General features: G+C 42.4%; 1 protein-coding gene across 6 annotated transcripts; it reads right to left on the bottom strand.

The window, feature by feature from the left end:
- Positions 1 to 605: 605 nt before the first annotated feature.
- creb5a (cAMP responsive element binding protein 5a) lies at positions 606 to 16,768 on the bottom strand. Of its 6 annotated transcripts, none has more exons than XM_040120990.1 (11): positions 16,727 to 16,768; positions 14,107 to 14,173; positions 13,414 to 13,507; positions 11,190 to 11,299; positions 10,470 to 10,732; positions 6,912 to 7,038; positions 6,544 to 6,615; positions 3,052 to 3,417; positions 2,644 to 2,925; positions 2,448 to 2,556; positions 606 to 1,578 (listed from the first exon to the last, which is right to left on the bottom strand). In XM_040120990.1, exons 2-11 carry the CDS (start codon positions 14,158 to 14,160, stop codon positions 1,442 to 1,444), a joined length of 1,614 nt encoding a protein of 537 aa, XP_039976924.1. In that variant the 5' UTR covers positions 14,161 to 14,173; positions 16,727 to 16,768; the 3' UTR covers positions 606 to 1,441. The 6 variants fall into 6 exon arrangements, with proteins under 6 accessions (XP_039976924.1, XP_039976925.1, XP_039976927.1 ...); XM_040120991.1 differs by having other exon boundaries at positions 16,731 to 16,764; XM_040120993.1 differs by having other exon boundaries at positions 13,414 to 13,554; positions 16,727 to 16,760.
- Between the last annotated feature and the right edge of the window lie 707 nt (positions 16,769 to 17,475).

The raw sequence follows: 17,475 nt of genomic DNA on the forward strand, positions 1-17,475 counted from the left end.
CAAGATGAGATCTGGCAATAGTTAAGCAGTCCCTTTGTTTTAGCAGACAGGGTGGAGTGCCTCCCACACTTAGTCCAAATCACAGACACACTCACACAAGCACCGAGTCTACCCACTCACACACATGCAACAAAGTATTTTCATATCATCAGAGAGTCAAGATCTTATAAAACAGTCTTAACATCAAGGTGTCCAGGATCAAATTCTGCACCACAGAGCTGGTGTACAAAAAGTTACATTGTTAAATTTGGGACACTTTGGTTTACTCATGATAAATATAGTCAGACAAATTAAACTTTTAAATAAATGAGGAAAAGCCCAATTTTTAGCTGCTTCTTTGTGTGTTACACGTTAAGGAATAATAGTATTGGCCAAACATCAAACAGGGTATGATCTCCTTTGCTGACCACTCCAGTTATCACGGTCAATCACCACTAACAAAACCGGTCACTAGATGGCAGACTAGACCATACTGTATGTACAGAATCATGCTGATAAGCTCATTGCTCAAAATAACTGGCTTACTGTGTCCAAACAATTTCTGAGAGAGTTCATATCATAAAGATCTTTAAAAAAGATTACACGAAAATACCAGAATAAGTGTTTTTATTATAGCATTAGATTTACAGCGATTGTCAACATCTTTACAGTACAAAAAGTGTAACTTAAGTGTAAATTAAATTAAACTGACAGGTATTGAGACATGAGGTGGAGTTTATAGGTATTTAGTGTCTTAGGGCAGTTGCGTTTTTAAAAAAGTGTCCAAAGGAAAACATGTACAATCATGTTTTAAATGGCTTTCTTAGACAGACGAGGGTTTGATTTGAAATCTTAAAATAAAAAATTTTTTGTCTTCATATTAATTACATGTAGAAAAATACATCGTTTTGACAAGCTGCCTCTGCTTCAAAGGGAAGGCATAGGGTGTGCACTTGCAGCTGCTCAGTTAAAAATATAAACTAATATATAGGCTTTGTTTTTTAAAATTAGTGCAAGGTAAAAGAGCAAGAGAAGACGAAATGATGTGTTATGATAGTGTGTGTGCATAGTCAGTGGGTAGCAGGCAATGGTCAGACTGCTGGGAAACAGATACAGACATATTCTGAACAAACACAGGATCCAGTTGCCATGTAACATCACAGTTTTTAGCAAGGCTTTCAGAAAAGGACATTTTTGCACCTGTTATCGAAATGAAAGTAGGAGTATCTCTCAGTGTGTGGCTCTGGTATCCTCTCCAACCAAGGAAAGATGAGATGTTGAAAGATACCTCAGTGTTCACACAGATTTATAAATTTGTCTATCCAGTTCAGTATTTCATCTACAATGTAAAGAGACATGGATCCACAGTTTGGTGAGACTTTAGTGTAGTTATGACAGAAAATGACTTCAGTCTGGTAGGATTCAGCCATCCAGTCCCACCCCCTTCTTTATATGGTGAGGGCTAGCGTCCAGGCTGAGGGTCATGGCTTGTGTCGCCTGCAGCTGACGAGGAGGTGGAGATGCTGTTGTGTTGGATGGCCTGCAGATGAGACCCAGGACCTACAGGGGTGGGACTTCCTCCTGGGCTCACCCCTGCAGCTGGACACAGAAACAGCTGTCAATCAAAGTCACTGATCCTGTGTGGATTGTCCATTCTGTGAGAGGGTTTTGTGTGCACTTGGTTTTATATGAGCAGCAAATGAATGAAAACCCGTTACAGTTGAGATTAAAGGAAAATATCTCTTTTATTTTAACAGATGAATACTGTACATACAGGTAAAAAGAAAACAATAGAAATATATGAATATAACACATGCCAATATTGCATCCGTCTTTGTTCTCTGAAGCTCAACCCTTAAAACATTTAAGTGCGCTTAAATCCATTTAAGCCACAAGGTGCAGTATTTTTTCAATATTTTTTATTATAGGTCAGTTACAGTTTCAGTTATTGCTGAATATCAACTAGCCTGACCGGAGTGCAAGATGGGCATGGTCTGCATTCAGCTCCATGCTAGCTTCATGCAAGGCAAAACAGCCAGTGCAAGAATAGCACTGCACTCCAGAGTTTTACAAACACCATCAAGGTCTGGTTCATTAAATGAGCATGAAAATGAAAAATATATTCCTTTGATTGGAGAGCTAAGAGTGCAGTGCTCCCCCCCGATTGGCTCTCCACAGGAATAAAAGTGCATGTACTGTTAGATTCCGGGGATACAAGCAGAGTTTTGACTCTTAAGTGCATTTTAGTTGCATGTGATAACATGCAGTTTAAGGTCCCTGTGTGTGTAAAGGGGTGGTTTGTTAAAACAGGACAACTTGTAACCATGGGGTATTCCCTTATGTGCACAAATAAGGTATAATGTATCGGAATTAAACCCTCAGTTGTGGATGGAGATGATTGGTGTCAGGCATCTGGAAAAGCTGGTGATATTTCTAGCGAGGAGTAGAGGGTATGGTGTTTTACTCACTGGGATACCCCTGTGCCTCTCTCTGCCGGGCGGTGACAGGACAGTCCTTGTGGGTGAGCAGAATCTGTTTCAGCTGACCCACCTCTGACCTCAATGACGTCACCTCGTTCTGAGAGCACACAGAGAAATACTAAGTATCTATGAAGTGTGGATTGTGTCTGCGTGTGTGCTTGTCTGTGCATAGAGCGTGTCCCACCTGTAGCTGCAGGTTTGTGTGCGTCAGCTCTTCAGCTTTCTTCTCCAGCGACGACACCCACAGCTTTCTCTTCTGTCGGCAGCGGGTGGCTGCAGCCCGATTACGTTCCAGAAACTTCTGCCTGCGCTCGTCAGGGTTCTGCTCTGCCGTCCTCCTGCGACGATTGCTGCCGCCTCCTCCTCCTCCTCCTGGCCCTCCACCACTACAGCTACTGCCCGCCTGCAGTGCATGCTGGGAATGGGAAGGCTGCGAGGGCTGCATCTGATGTGCAACTGGTGATAACTGAAAGAAAAAAAACAAAAAAAAAGACACATTCAAAGTAACTTCTCTGTGCCTGAATGCAGAAATATGAGGTCAGGTGTTACTTGTGCCATTGTTAAAATATTCAGTAAATGTAAAGCACTGTACCTGTGCTGGAACAGGCAGTGGAGGTGCAGGAGGCGATGCCTGGTGCAGGTGTGAAGGCGGTGACTGGTGAGCCTGAGCGTGCGGTACATTCCCTGACTGGTGAAGCTGATGGCCGTGTGAGCTTCCCAGGTGCTGTGGAGGAGGGGCGTGGCATCGCTGTTGGTAGGGGAGGGGTGGAGCTGGAAGCTGTGGATGATGAGGATGAGGATGATGAGGATGAGGATGATGGTGGTGTTGCAGTGGAGGCGCCTGGTGGCGCTGCGACATCATCTCCATCATATGACCCATGGATGTAACGGGGTTGGTGATGGCGACCATTTCTGGGTGGTGCTGTTGGAAATGATGGCCCAGCGTCTGTTTGGATCTCTGAGTGGAGATAATGAGAAAAAAAATAGACTTAAGGTAAACATCAAATAGTGACACCGGTTATGTAGAGTGTCCTGCTGATGTACTGTATATTGTCAAAAATGCATAATAGAAAATAAGAATCCATTTATAAGAACTTAACCCTGAACACCTTAAATCAGCTTTGAATTTCAATACATGTGCAGCCATCAGGACAATCACTAGAGCCAATGTACAAAACAAACATGACAAACATCAAATATATATCATTTCTCTTCTATTGAAAATATGCATTATTTTATAAAAGATCCTCTTTAGCATTATTTAGGTTATGAGTCAGTTCTATACTCACACAGGCAAAGAGTTGTACATGTCATTTCTTCAAGAAAGACAAACACACTGGTAGCTGGAGCTTCAGTGATTGACATTTTCATTAAGACTTGTCTATTTTAATATCATCTCATCTAAACTGCACATTCCTTTTGAGTGTATTATGGCCTCTAGGGATGCTAAAATCAGAGAAAATCTACTCTGAGATATTCCAGAAACTCGTGAACCAGCTGTAAGGAGACCATAGGATTAGGCTTGGAAATGAAAACATAGAATATAGAAAGACAAGTGATTGCATCTGATTTTACACTTTTGAGAAGGTTTTGCACCCCAGGTGCCTCCGGCGCTTGACGTTGCTTGAAGTCTCCTCTAAACCGTATTCTTTATACATGCTTGTACGATACTTAATGTTGTCATTCTATTTCTCCATAGTGTTAATCTACTATTGTTATTTCTGTGTATATATAACATGCCTTTCTTGAAGTCTCTGCTTTTTTTTTAAACTTTTGAAACATTTTTGAGGAAAATGTGTGTTTTGTGATTTATGGCTGTATGAATAAAAATTCACTCGATTTCCAAATTGCCCGGTGTATGCTGTGAAAACTAGGACCATGCCCCAAGTAACACTGAACAGGACCCTGTTGTTGCAAACAATTCTTAGACTACTATTTATGGCAAGAGAAATTTCGGATGCTAAATATTACAGAAGATATTTTGTGTCTTAACGAATTTAGTACCATGAAAAACGTATGGTTTGTATAATTAAGCATCTTGATACTTATTATTTATTCCAGAGAATAATGTAAAATGAGAAAATACAACACAAAACACTGTTTCCAAAGTATAATGATTCAAATCCGATGTTATATTTCTTTGACCCCAGCTGAGAAAATCAGAAAATACTCACAAAAAAACCCACATATTTCAAATATGCTGTGTGCCACTGAAATACTGCCTATTACTGTCATTACGTTCCAGTATTAACATGCTTGAGATGGTATGTTTTAAAACTAAGACCTATACATGAAGAGCTCGTGATTCCACAGAAACATTTTTCATCTCTCTCTCATCATGGGTTGGGTGTGTTTGACCCCCAGGAACCAGCTAAATTCGTAACAGCAGATAAGCTCCCAACATACAAGTCACTTCAGGTCAAACAAGCCCAAGTAGCCAGTCCTTAGATGTAGATCCCTGCGGTATCCTACCTCTATGTAGCAAAATGTCTTGGAATTACTAAAGTGGACACTAATGAACTGCTCTCAGCCAAAATCTCCCACTTAGTCCATCATTGCCATTTCTCCTAATCATCCACAACACAACTGTGAAGACAACTGTGGATAAGATGGATAATGTGTTCTAATAAATGCAGCTTGATACCTTCACACTTAATCAGTCCCACATATCATCTGACTAAACAAACTGTAAGAGCTAAATTAAACCTCATCTCACCTTTCTCCTACACTCAGCAGAGGAGAGGGAGAGAGGGGAGAGGTCATGTTTGGAGCATGACATCACCCCCCCTTTCTGGCAATATTGCTATCTGCTCCCTGTTACACAATATTTCTTTGAGAGAAGAAGCTGCTGAGTTTTTTTTCTCTCTCTCAACCATTCAGCGACAAAAAAAGGGAGCACATTTAGCGGCTGCCAAGGATGAGGTCACTGAGCCGTCTGTGCCAGCTTTATCATCCAGCCAGGCTGCCAGTCAAACACACATGCACAGCCACACACACTGAACAGGACGAGACACGAGTATTTCTTCTCTGTTTACTACATAGAAACACCCTGACACTGGGGCTGGTGATTACATCATGGATGGCCTTGGCCTGGATGACACACCACGCTGATATTTCTGTCTGGAGGGATCAGTGAATGAAGCCATGAAACTGTACAGGATACGCTGATCCATTTGTCAAATGTTTACTTTTCGACTTGAGCTGAGCGCGGAGTTACTGTACAGCAGAGGTTAATACACCTACTGTGGTTTTACAGAAGCAGAGTCCTGTTTCACGCCGTGAAAAACTAAAAACCAACACCTGATGAGACTAAATTACCAGAGCATAGAACTGAAACCTGACACCACTTTTCTATATACAAGCTCTCCACATAAAGTCATGAACTGTGAGAGTGTGTATATGTATATGTACTGTGTATGGGCATGTGTATGTCGGTGTGTGTGTGTCTGCATGTGTGTGTGAGAGAGCGAGAGAGAGAGAGAGAGAGTGTGTGTGTGTGGACGCAGGGGAATTTCACAGTTTTCCCTATGCAGTTGCTTTTGATAGCACACATATATTTAACAATTCATACCACATGCACCTAGAAAGAGGACATATAAAATTTACAAGGGAAGACTTGAAACAAGGAAAACAAAACAACCAAGAAAGTCAGGGAGAGCATGTAGATTATGACTTCCTTCTGTGTGTATGTGTGTGCATGTCTGTGTGTTAACATGTAGAATTACTCTGTTTCCTGTATATTATGATAAGGAAGGAATAAGCCAAAGGCAAACTGTGAAGCAGACTCAACTAGTGAATGTTTTTTTAATTATTATATCATCTATCATTCAGTTTTGCTCAAATGGATAAAACCTCTAACAACCTTTTTATAGGGAGCTTCTAATTTAGCAGATTTCATCACTTTGACAAGGCCACTGGTATCCGTTTTCAAAACGCCACTAGTGGTCTATCTGTAGCACTTAATGTTGTCGTAAATGGTCATTTATGGTGTGCTCGTACAGACTACAAGCACAATGCTATTACCAGAGCAGAAAGGAATATTAATCCACAGAAACAGGAAGGAAATATCTGGGCTGGTCAGTACCTGAGGCGAGGAACAGGAGGGGTTGTGTACAGGACCTGGTATGCCCATTAGACAAGACATCTGCTTCTCTATCTGAAGAAGAAGAAAAAAATTGTCACAAAAATAACCTTTCAACCGTGACAAGAAAAAGCATCAGCACCAACATAACCTCAAGTATAAAGAGCTCCCCACAAGGTCACATCCATCTGGCGTTTGACACTTTTGATTAATTCATCCACAAGAGTGAAGTGAATTTTTCTGTCAGCCATGAATATTTCTAACTCGGGGATCTTGACCACTTTGGCCACTCTACCTGCATCTATAAATCATAATGCACCCGTGTCTGAATGCGACTGTATGTGTGTGAGCAACCAGTCTCCCATACTTACAGGCATGTGCTGAGCAGATGCCCCTTGCATTGCGGGGTCTGGCAGGGTGCCAGGTAAGGAGGCTGGCAGTGGTTGTCTGTGTCTGTTCCGCATGTGGAGGAGGGAGGACAGTGGCCCGGAAACTGGGCTGTGGTCGTCCACAGAGAGAGAGAGAGAGAAAGAGAGAGAGAGAGAGAGAGAGAAAGAGAGAGGGATGGGTCATGCCAGAGAGCTATCCATGGCTAAAGTTTCAGTAATCCAGGTTCAGAGAGAGGTGCAAATTGAAACATTTATAGCTGGGTCTTAATGGCAGATGAGACCGAGATAGAGGGACACGGGTAAAAAAAAGAGTCAATGTGGGAAGTGGGGATGGATGAATCGAAGGAGTGAGAGTGGAGGGATTTGATTAATATGTACTAACACCAACTGACTTAATCTCTCGCTTCAGAGTTAGAGTCTAGAGTTAGGGTCTAGAGTTATCCAGCCCTGAATATAGTTTTGGTTTACGTTTTCAGTGCTGAAATATCTGTCCCTGAGATCTTTACCATCACCCCAATACAATGAAAGTGAATGGAATTTTGTCTGTGGTGCTGAAACAATGAAAAATCACATTTTAAACAATAATTTGTCTTTTTTAGAATCATTGTTGTTTTCTACGGATAGTCCACTGACCTTACTGTGAAGTTTTCAATGGAACAACTTTCTACCACAACAAATGTCTCCAAGAAATCTATTGTTCTGTGAATTATCCAGGATCACACAGTGTTTCTGGAAAGAGATGTTGCTGTTGAAATTCTTAAATGTCTTTTTTCCGTGCTGTAAGCACCACAATCTTGATTCTGATTTTTGAATCTGGCGGTTTTGCCAGATTTTTCACTTTCCCTCCCAATTGAGCTGCTTTCTATGATGGGACAAGTAAAAATGATTTTGGGTAGCTTGTGATAAATTGGGGTAACTTTTGTATAATTTGAGCAGTTGAACTGGGGTGAATATTTTTTCTTTAAACTATTATTCCTTCATACCAGTGTGATAAAGCCTTTCAAAATCTGTTACACCTGTTTAAGTCTGTTATATCAGTTTAATGAAATGTTAATCAAAAGACTTGGTGGATGTGATTTTTCCTCTTGCGCTCTTCTTCAGCCAGGGTGAGGTTAATTGTTTATGGCTGAGTAGATGCAGACATATTTGTGACCAAGCTGTGTGCATGTGTGTGTTATTTTAACAAAGTGTCATCACATCCCACTAGAGAAAAAAAAAAAAGGCTACTTTTACTTTGGGCATATCTGAGGCACTGAATGGGCTGCTTAAAGTCAGTCAAATCTGGCAACAAGGGGTGGAAGAAGTAATGTCAGAGGAAATATCTCAGAAATGTGGGCACATAAAACTGAAACTAGCTAGTTGCAAAGAAGTAAGTGAGGAAATATGCTGTTTTGTAATCTGGGTGAATCGACAATTCTGGTAAATCCGGTCAGAAATGAGACAGAAAATCTGAATGTTATTGTATGTCAGTAAAAAGGCATAAATCGAGGTTTGAGGTAAAACAATGACAATGGAAAGTATGATGAGGTGAAAAAAGTGACAGCTGTAGAGGGAGGAGAGAAGCTGAGGGATCACAGCAGGGGATGCAGAGACCCGGGGTGCCATGTGCTGACCTAACCGCTCTGGCTCTCAGCCAGTCGGACGGCATGGGCCTCCGTGGCCGCACTGAGGTCATCGGCAATGATGTCATCACCGAATCTGGGGTATGCGGCCCAGTTTAACGTACAACTCAAAGTACAGACAAACCAAAACAACATTTCCTAATGTAACCACAACAGTTCTACCGGGCCAACAGCCAGACACCCAGAGACCAGGTCGCTATGGAAACCGATGGTAAACACGAGGGGAAACAGTCCGACACCCGATCCGTGGTTCATTTAGTAACACTTGGCTGGTTTCGCTGACTAACATGCTGTCTGGACTCGGCTGGCACTGATTTACTGTAGCATAATCGAGTGTCAGCTCTCTCCGCACTGTCCTGTCATGTCCTTTCTGGTCCTGGACAGATGTTTGGACCTCATTATGTCACTGACTTACTTCTGGTACCTTGATTCATGTAATCAACTGCAGAGATGTGACAGAGGCTGGTTTTCATCTGTAGTATGTGTTGCAAGCAGAAATCCGTTATAGGTTTGTTGACAGCAGATAAGAGGTTTTTATTTTTGTAAGACTGAGATTTGGGAAAAGAGAAGAGTTCAAACTTCCTTCTTAGCCTTTAAAGTATTAAGATGAGTCTCATAAACGTGAGGCATCCTGGTGGGATTTGAAGGGCTGACCATGTAATCGCAACATCCCCGGTTTGAGTCTGGCTGGAGACCTTTGTTTCATGTCGTTCCCCATTTCTTCGTCCTGTTATTTCCTGTCTGTCACCACTGTATATTCTCCAATTAAGAAATAAAAGTCCCAAAAAAGAATTTGAAGGAAAAAGAAAAACCACTTTGGATTAATTGAAGAAAAAAAATATATAAACACTGTCGAAAATGTAAATACGAAACAGCTTAATTTAACTTATTCACTGATGACTAGTAGACACAACAATACAAAAACTACAAAAGGCTAAGTGAAGATAATTTCAACTTAAATATTACAACAAAAGAAATGTGCATTTGATTTAATTCTGTTTATTATAATGATCTTTACATATGCTTATAATTGGAAAATCCAGTCACGGACATGTTGTCATGGGCATGAATTATGAAATTTGCTCCTTTTCAGATTGAAATTATGAAATGTATATATGTTGCAAATGTATAATCTATATTAAAGAAGTGGTGTTAATTTTTACAGTCTGTTGTTAAAGAGCTGCTTGTATTTTCCATTACAATGTTCCTACCTATTTTCATTGTATGAAGGTATATGGAATTATATTAAATTTCAAATTTTTCAAGAGAGCAGGCTGTGATAAAAATTGCTGTGAAAGTGGACTCTAAACCCACAGAATATGTCTATATAAGCTAGAATTCAGATGACTAAGTGTCTACTGCAACTCACAACTGTCAGGAAGAGTGGGAGCAGCTGCTGGGAGCTGGTCAGATGAAAGACAGGAACTCCTCTAATCTGTCTCTTGAGCTGGGTGATAACCAGGGAGCCATGGAAGCTGCCCAGACGCTGAGAGACTCTGAGTCTTAAAAGACATAACAGAGGCGGTAGTCGGGTGGTAGGGTGGGTATTGTCAGTGGGTTCGAGTTGGTGTTACGCAGCGGTTCTCCGTCTCTTTTGCTATTACTTTGTTCTCCCAGTAAATTGATGTTTGATTTTTCCCCACGCATTCTCTCAGTTAATTAGTGCAGTGATAAATGATGCAGGGGCGGGGGAATGCCAGACTGTGCCAGACGGAATGAGTTATAATATGTCCAAAACAGGATGGGCAAGACAGGGTGAAGGAGAAGAAGAAAGAGTGAGAAACGGCAACATTAAAAGGAAATATGTGTGTATGCGATGTATTGCTGTATGAATGAATAGATTAAGTAAGACTTATATGTGTGCCTGTGTGTTTGGATGCCTTAAGGTGTGTATGTGTGCACCCATAACCATACTCACTCTGAGTGTGTGAGCGTGGAAGGAGCCTGGGTGATGACTGATCCGGACTGGGAGGAGGACAGAGTTTGCTGGGCAGCCAGGCTGCAGCTGGGGCCCATCATGGGGCCATGACACTGGGGATGCTGCAGAGGATGGGTCTGGGGATGGTGCAGCGGTGGCTGGGGATGTGGGTGCTGAGGCTGGGGTGGGTGCTGGAGCTGAAGCTGAAGCTGGGGTTTGAGCTGGTGCTGGCTCATACAGGATGGCCCATTATGGGTGAGCGTCTGTGGGGAGAAGCGGGAGCCACAAAAAGCTGGGACCATTTTGAACTCTGAGGGCAGTATGTACTTTCAGTTTGTGATTGTTATGGGGTCTTAGGTGACTTTGATGTGTGTTGGCATGCATGCATACCTTTGTTTAGGTGTATGTGTCTGCATGGGCTTGTGGGTTTGATATCTATCATTTTCAGCATGTGATCGCCTGGTGTGGCTTTCCTTGCAGCAGGTCAGATATCTGCAGGTGCCTAATCGGGCCTGACTGCTTTTATCTCCCTCACACTCAAATGTCACTCAAAACACAAACCTGACAGACCTCAGAAGTAAACACCTAGCAGTTATAAGGGACAAGTATGTGTATGTCTTGATTCTCGTTTTCTGTTCGTTTTAGGCTAAGCTCAGCAAGAGAGAGCCAAAAGACTAGAAATTCTGCTTAATCTTGCCTTATATTTTCTCGTAAATGTACCTGGTTGCTCTTTTCCTCTTCTTGTGCTTGAAGAAACTCCTCCTCTATCTCCTTGAACAGACCAACCTCTTCACAGTTCTGCAAAAAGCGGGTTGGCGTTGGCGTCTGGTCTGGAAGCAGTACGTACAAATGCACACACAAAAAGGAGAGACAGGTTTAACAAAATGAGCAGACATTCGTGTATCGCTGCCCTATCTCTCTTGTTTCAGCTTCTCGGCTTTCTAAATCAACTGTCGCCCAAGTTGTGATGCCATGGGGGGGGGCAAGTCTCTGTGTTTGATAACATCAGTCTGTCTCTCTGAGCTGTCTAAACATGCTGGGGTCAAAGGTCAGCTGGTCTCTTTGTTTTGACATAAGACTTCCTACGGGAGGTGTGACAGGCTGCAGGACAAAGGCACAGAGAGAGAGAGAGAGAGAGAGAGAGAGAGAGAGAGAGAGAGAGAGAGAGAGAGAGAGCGAGAGAGAAAGACGCAGAAGGAGAGTCTGCAGAGGTTAGATGTCATTGCTGATGTTTATGTCCAGACAGACAGCTCTTTCTATGGTTACAGACAGTGTCACGTGACAGTGTTCTGCGCATGAGACTTCGCAGTGAGTGGATCATGGTGGTACAATGCAGAAATACTTGGATAGTGAAGCTGCTCGTCATGCACCTATTGTGCGTCCTTCATTAGATTTTGTAGATGCTTTTACATTTACAACCTTAAAGCTGTGACGTACTGCTTGATTCGTATATTGAAGCAAAAACAAGTCTCGAATAACTGGCTACAAGATCATTCACTTTGCCTTTAAATAACTGCAAATCTTTTTTACTTAATGTCTGAGTTGAGGAAGAACCGTGGCATTATTGATGATTCATCATTACATTCAGTACACATTAGACTGTGGTTAGACTGCCATTTTTTCTCATATTTGTATTTTTTCAATCACAAAAAGCATCTAAAGTATTTTTTAGACTATCATGGGACACCAAATATCGCCACTAAATCCCATGACAATTCAATTCTCATTGGGTTAGCAGCTCTTTAAAACAAGAGGTCTTGAAAGAAGAGGAAGAAGATGAAAAGTATGCAAAATCTCTTAAAGGCGTTAGGAGGTTTTTATAGTTTTACAGTTCCTGTGTAACTGTGGTATAGAGATGAAATCGTTAGTTGATTAATCGGTCAGTCAATCAACACAAATTCATCGTTTCAGTAATTCTTCAAGCAAAAATGATAAACATTCTCTGGTTCCTGCCCCTTAAATGTGAGTATGTGCTGCTTTTCATTGTATTATATGAAAGTAAATTGAACATCTTTGGTTTTGGACTATTGGTTGGGCATATAAAGCTATCTGAGCTGGCACCTTGGACTCTGTGATTTCCATTTTTTGCTATTTTCTGACATTTTATAGACCTGACAATTATTCAAGGAAATTCCAAGAAAATTATTCATTGATAAAAATAGCTGTTTGTTGCAAACTTACTGTGGTCTATTTACAGTATGTAAACCTGGCTGTAATGAAAAATGATACCGATTGTCCATCTGATATTGATAAATATCTGCTCAGTTGATCAGAAAACTAATATAATCGTCAAACCCTGGTGCAAACGGCAACAAATCAGGGTTTAGTGCCAGTTGTTAAATTCTCCCTGTTCAGAAATACACGGTAACATCTATGCAATCCTCCCAGCAGATTGTCTCCTGTCTATCTTACTTTTGTCCAATGTCAAAATAAAGAGTAAAATATTTAAGAAGGTTTGTTCTGACCCATGTGCGACCCCTCCCCACTTATTTAAATCAAAGTGGGTCTTCACTGACAGTATTATCAGTATGTTTGGTCTAATCTGATGGGATATACTGTACATGTTGCAACATGAGCCGCTCTGTTTCACAGCACAGACTAACTGAGGGAAGGCGGCTTGTATTTAGCTTATCTGATTTCATACTGTATAACGTAGCATCGTCATTTTTTCATCAAGCACTGATCCTGAAAAGAGGTCCCCACACACACATACAGCCAGAAAACAGCTGATCTGAGTGACATAAAGCATTTCTAAGCAGTGAAAAAAAAAAAAAAAGGCAAAGATTATTTGTGACAATGGGAAGATAAGGGGGCAAGCTGCTAATTAAAAGCAAAATATCCCCAGAGGATGGGAGAAACCACACGCCCACGAACTCTATAAAAACCAGTTTGATCGTTGGACAAGAATGGCAGATGTGGGAGGAAAGTTTGGTGCTAGTCTCACCTGTAAAAGCCGTGTCCGTTTTGATGGAGGGGAACTTGAGGGTCATCTCATGCTTGTGTCTGTGGATGATCAGGTGCTCCTCTAACTGGAAGCGCTGCAGCACACCGACAGAGTGAGAAAGATATGAAGAGATGCGTGCAGCTGTACAACATGACACATGGGAGGGGATGTTACGTTAAATCAGCTGATGCCTCTTGGCTGACTCATCAGTCATAATGGTCATTTCTATATGTATACGTTTTTATCCATTTCATTTCTTTTTCTACATCTTTTTCTAATCTTATTCTAATAATATAATTCTTTATCAAACACTAGCCTTTTTAGCACAGCCACCTTGCATTTCAATGCACATATTTTATGATCATGTGACAAATTTAATCTCAAATCTTGAGAAATCCTGTAATTATCAGCCTGGAAATACATTTTGTCCATTCTCTCTTTTCCCAGCATGCAGAGAACAAGGCTGTGCAGTTGACCTCACAAAACTACATTTATTTCAGTTATAGTTTCCATAATCAATACGCATGTGATAATATCATCTCTACAACATTAAAGAGTTTTATTTAACTTACATTTTTTTGTTATTATGTCAGTATCAATAATCAAGCTTTATAATGATAATTATATATTTTTCTTTAGGATTTGTAGCCTTTACAGCCCAGGTCCCACACACACATACTGTATCCAACTGACCTGAGAGCAGCCCGGGGCGCTGCACACATAAGGCCTGTCCTGTTTGTCATTCATGTCATCCGCAAGCCTACAAGAGAACAGAAGAAGCAAGAACAACATATTAACCTTCAGCACCATCATGCTGTCTCAGGTCACCGTTTATGTGTGATGATTTTATTCAGCAGGCGGTCTGTAGTTCCTCATTCTATATTTGTGTCTACACAGACAGTTCCCTCAGATAAATCACACATTAAGCTTGTATAATATGCTTATCCACCTATTATCACATCTTGTAGTGGAAGCACTGTGGTAGCGGTGTGTAATGAGGTAGATGCCACGAGTGATGGCTGTTTCGCACTGGGACACAACATTAGCTCGAGGGAAACGATCCCTTTGGTGCCAGCGGGAGTGCAACAGTCTTGGGTCCTGACAGCATTGCTGTTTATTGCAGGTAGTCATTTTTAGTAGGACAAGTGTTACAATACATACAATCTGTTTGTGTTTTCCCTGACTATTCATTACTCATTACTAACAACATGTAAGCACCAAAGTGAATCAAAGTCTCACAGCATCTCTATCTTTACTTTTCATGATTATTATGCAGCAAAGTGCTAAGTGTAGTGCAATTGTTTCAGCCTACAATTAGGCTTTCATCGGGGCATCACTTAATAACACGAGTGCGATGAAAGGCTGCATACACGCCCCCGCATAACATAAAAATCAAGTCAACATAGGATAAAAATATCAACACAAACAAGATTAGAGCACAATAATGAGCCAGCTTGCAGGGCACTAACCCAGGCTTGACCCAGCCAGCTTTTCAGTGGCGATATTAAGCCAGTAATTATGACTTATCTGAAGTGCTACTGCTGCTGGCCCTTCATTTTCTATTGAGAGCAAAGGAAGAAGCCTTCAACTCCCCGACCTCAGGCATTCCTCCGAGCTGCCTGTCACCAAACAAGATTCACACACTTGTAGACAAGACCCAGAGGTCATTAGGTCAACCATCCTCAACTTTTCATCCTCTTATCTCTGGTAAGGAAGAGGAAGTGTCTCTTTGGTTGTAGGTGATGTTCAAGAGAAATGCGTTGGATTACATATTCACAGGTGCACTCACGCTCTGAAACTTGGGTTTGCCTGAGCGGGGAGCGCTGAGAAGACAGCAAAGTGGGCCCTGATGTTATGGGAAAGACTGAGCGCTAAAGAGACGAGAGAGGAGAGAGAGGGCAAAAGTACATGCTTCCCTAAGAAATGGAAAGAGTGTGTGTGTGGTGTGGCAAAGAGGTGTGTGTGTGTGTGTGGGGGGGGTGATGGAGAGGGGAATGGAAAGGGCAAGTGGCAGTGAGATAGAGACACGCAGCGAGAGAGAAGGAGGAGGACATAATGAATGGAAGAGAGAAGGAATGAGGGTGGGAGGCGGCAGAGGGAGGGCCGCACTGTAGGCCTACTTCTGACAGGTTTGAACCTGCCTCAGCCCCCATTTTCCAACCCCAGGCAAGGTGACTTCATATGTGTGTGAGTGTGTGTGTGTGTGTGTGTGTGTGTGTGTGTGTGTGTGTGTGTGTGAGCATGTACGTTTTTGTGTTACAAGACAGAATGAGCAAGCAAGTGTTCACAGCACCACAGATATATATTAATACACAGATAGATATTTAGATAACTTACAAACTCATTGATGTTTCACTGATTTTCTGTACAACTACAATTTACCGAGGATATTATGTAATCACGTATTTCATAGATACATAGAAACTGATCATTTGAAGATAATAATCACTGTCTTCAACCGCCCCCCCCCCCCCTCCTTTCAGCAGCAATTGTACGAGATGAGCAGACTCAGCACATTTCCAGCAAAACCTTCTGTCAGAGCGGTTACATCGACGCACAATGACGTCACCCTTAATACACGCATCCAACAACAGACCAGCCAACATGTTGCCAACAAAAGGGATTAATGTCCGTGTTGAAAAAAAAAAAAGAAGAAGTCCTTAATTATAAGACTTCTTCCCGCCTCTTCCTCTGTCATTGCCCTACTCTTATGATCACCACAGCAATAGTGATGAATGACATACTACGAGCACAACTTTTTTTTTTAAAAATCGCGGCTTGTGCTTGTGAATCACATACAATATCCACATGTCCAGCTCCAGATACTTACGACTCCTCAAAGTTCCCATGTTCGATGGATGAACGTCAACAACACCGAAACCGGTCGCGCCGGCTTGAGCTTGGAGCTCGTTCAGCTCAAATTAGGCGGCGGTTCTGACCGGCGAGCCCCTCCGGCAGGCGGGCGGTCAGTGCCCGCAGGAGTCCCAAGAGCATGGCCCGGTGTGTCTCCCGTCCCGCGGCTGCGTAAAGCAACCTGTTCAACTCATAAACAAGCCCGGCACAGCTGTACGGAGAGTGCTGTCACACCCCCCAAATAGACGCTCGCGCTCGACCCGACGTCCGCCTGGTGATGCGACTTCACCGGGACGGCTAGCCAACAAAACTTTCCCCCGTTAACTTTCCGGCACCGCTAAAAAAGCAAACAAACTATGAGGTGTAAAGGCAATTCCAGCAGACTGCGGTTTAGCGTCGGGACAGCGGCGGCCCGCGGAGTTTAAAGTTTTGTGAATGGAAGTAGATTGCGGAGGCTTACCTACAAGGAGAGCGGGACAAGCGGCGCTCCAGAGAGGAACCACGTTGGACTGGAGCGAGATTACAATACGTTCTATTTACAGAAGCATTACATCACCCTCCCGGTGACGTCACGTGGGATTCCTGAACTTCTAAATCATTGCGGTCCCGTACGGAGAGAGGGATTTCAGGGAGGGGGGCGGGGCTACGACGCCGGCCGGTAGGGGGACGGGACGGGGACGGGACGGGGACAGGGCGGCAGCATGGTGGTGGACCTGGGCCGACAGAAGAGCCGAGTCAGACACACCAGCGGCAACGTGACGGGACAAGGGGCAGACCGTGTGGGCGGATGAGACCCACGTTTCTTTTCTGCCTTTTTTCTTTTTTTCTCTCCCCGCTCTCAGCGTCTGTCTGAACGGGACGTCCCAGCGACTGTATCGAGTTGCTGCTTCAAAATGAGCAATAGCCGCCACGGGTTTTTTTTTTTTCCGAACTTCTCTGAAGGTTATGATCCTCTGATCCCACTTTGTCACGAATTAATCTCGACAAAAAAAAAACAACTGGGACGTTATTATGGAGCTATGATTAAAGGACTGGTATAGTAATACCAGTGCTAACCACTAACTGCTGTTGGCATAGTAACAATAACAAAAATAATAAAAAACAACAACAACGATAATTATTTTTTAAAAAGACTAATAATTAAATCAGTGATTATATTATAATAACTATTAATAATTGTTAATTTTATATAAATCACAAGTTGTGCAG

This window comes from Xiphias gladius, chromosome 24, assembly GCF_016859285.1.
Source record: "Xiphias gladius isolate SHS-SW01 ecotype Sanya breed wild chromosome 24, ASM1685928v1, whole genome shotgun sequence".
Lineage (NCBI taxonomy): Eukaryota > Metazoa > Chordata > Actinopteri > Istiophoriformes > Xiphiidae > Xiphias > Xiphias gladius.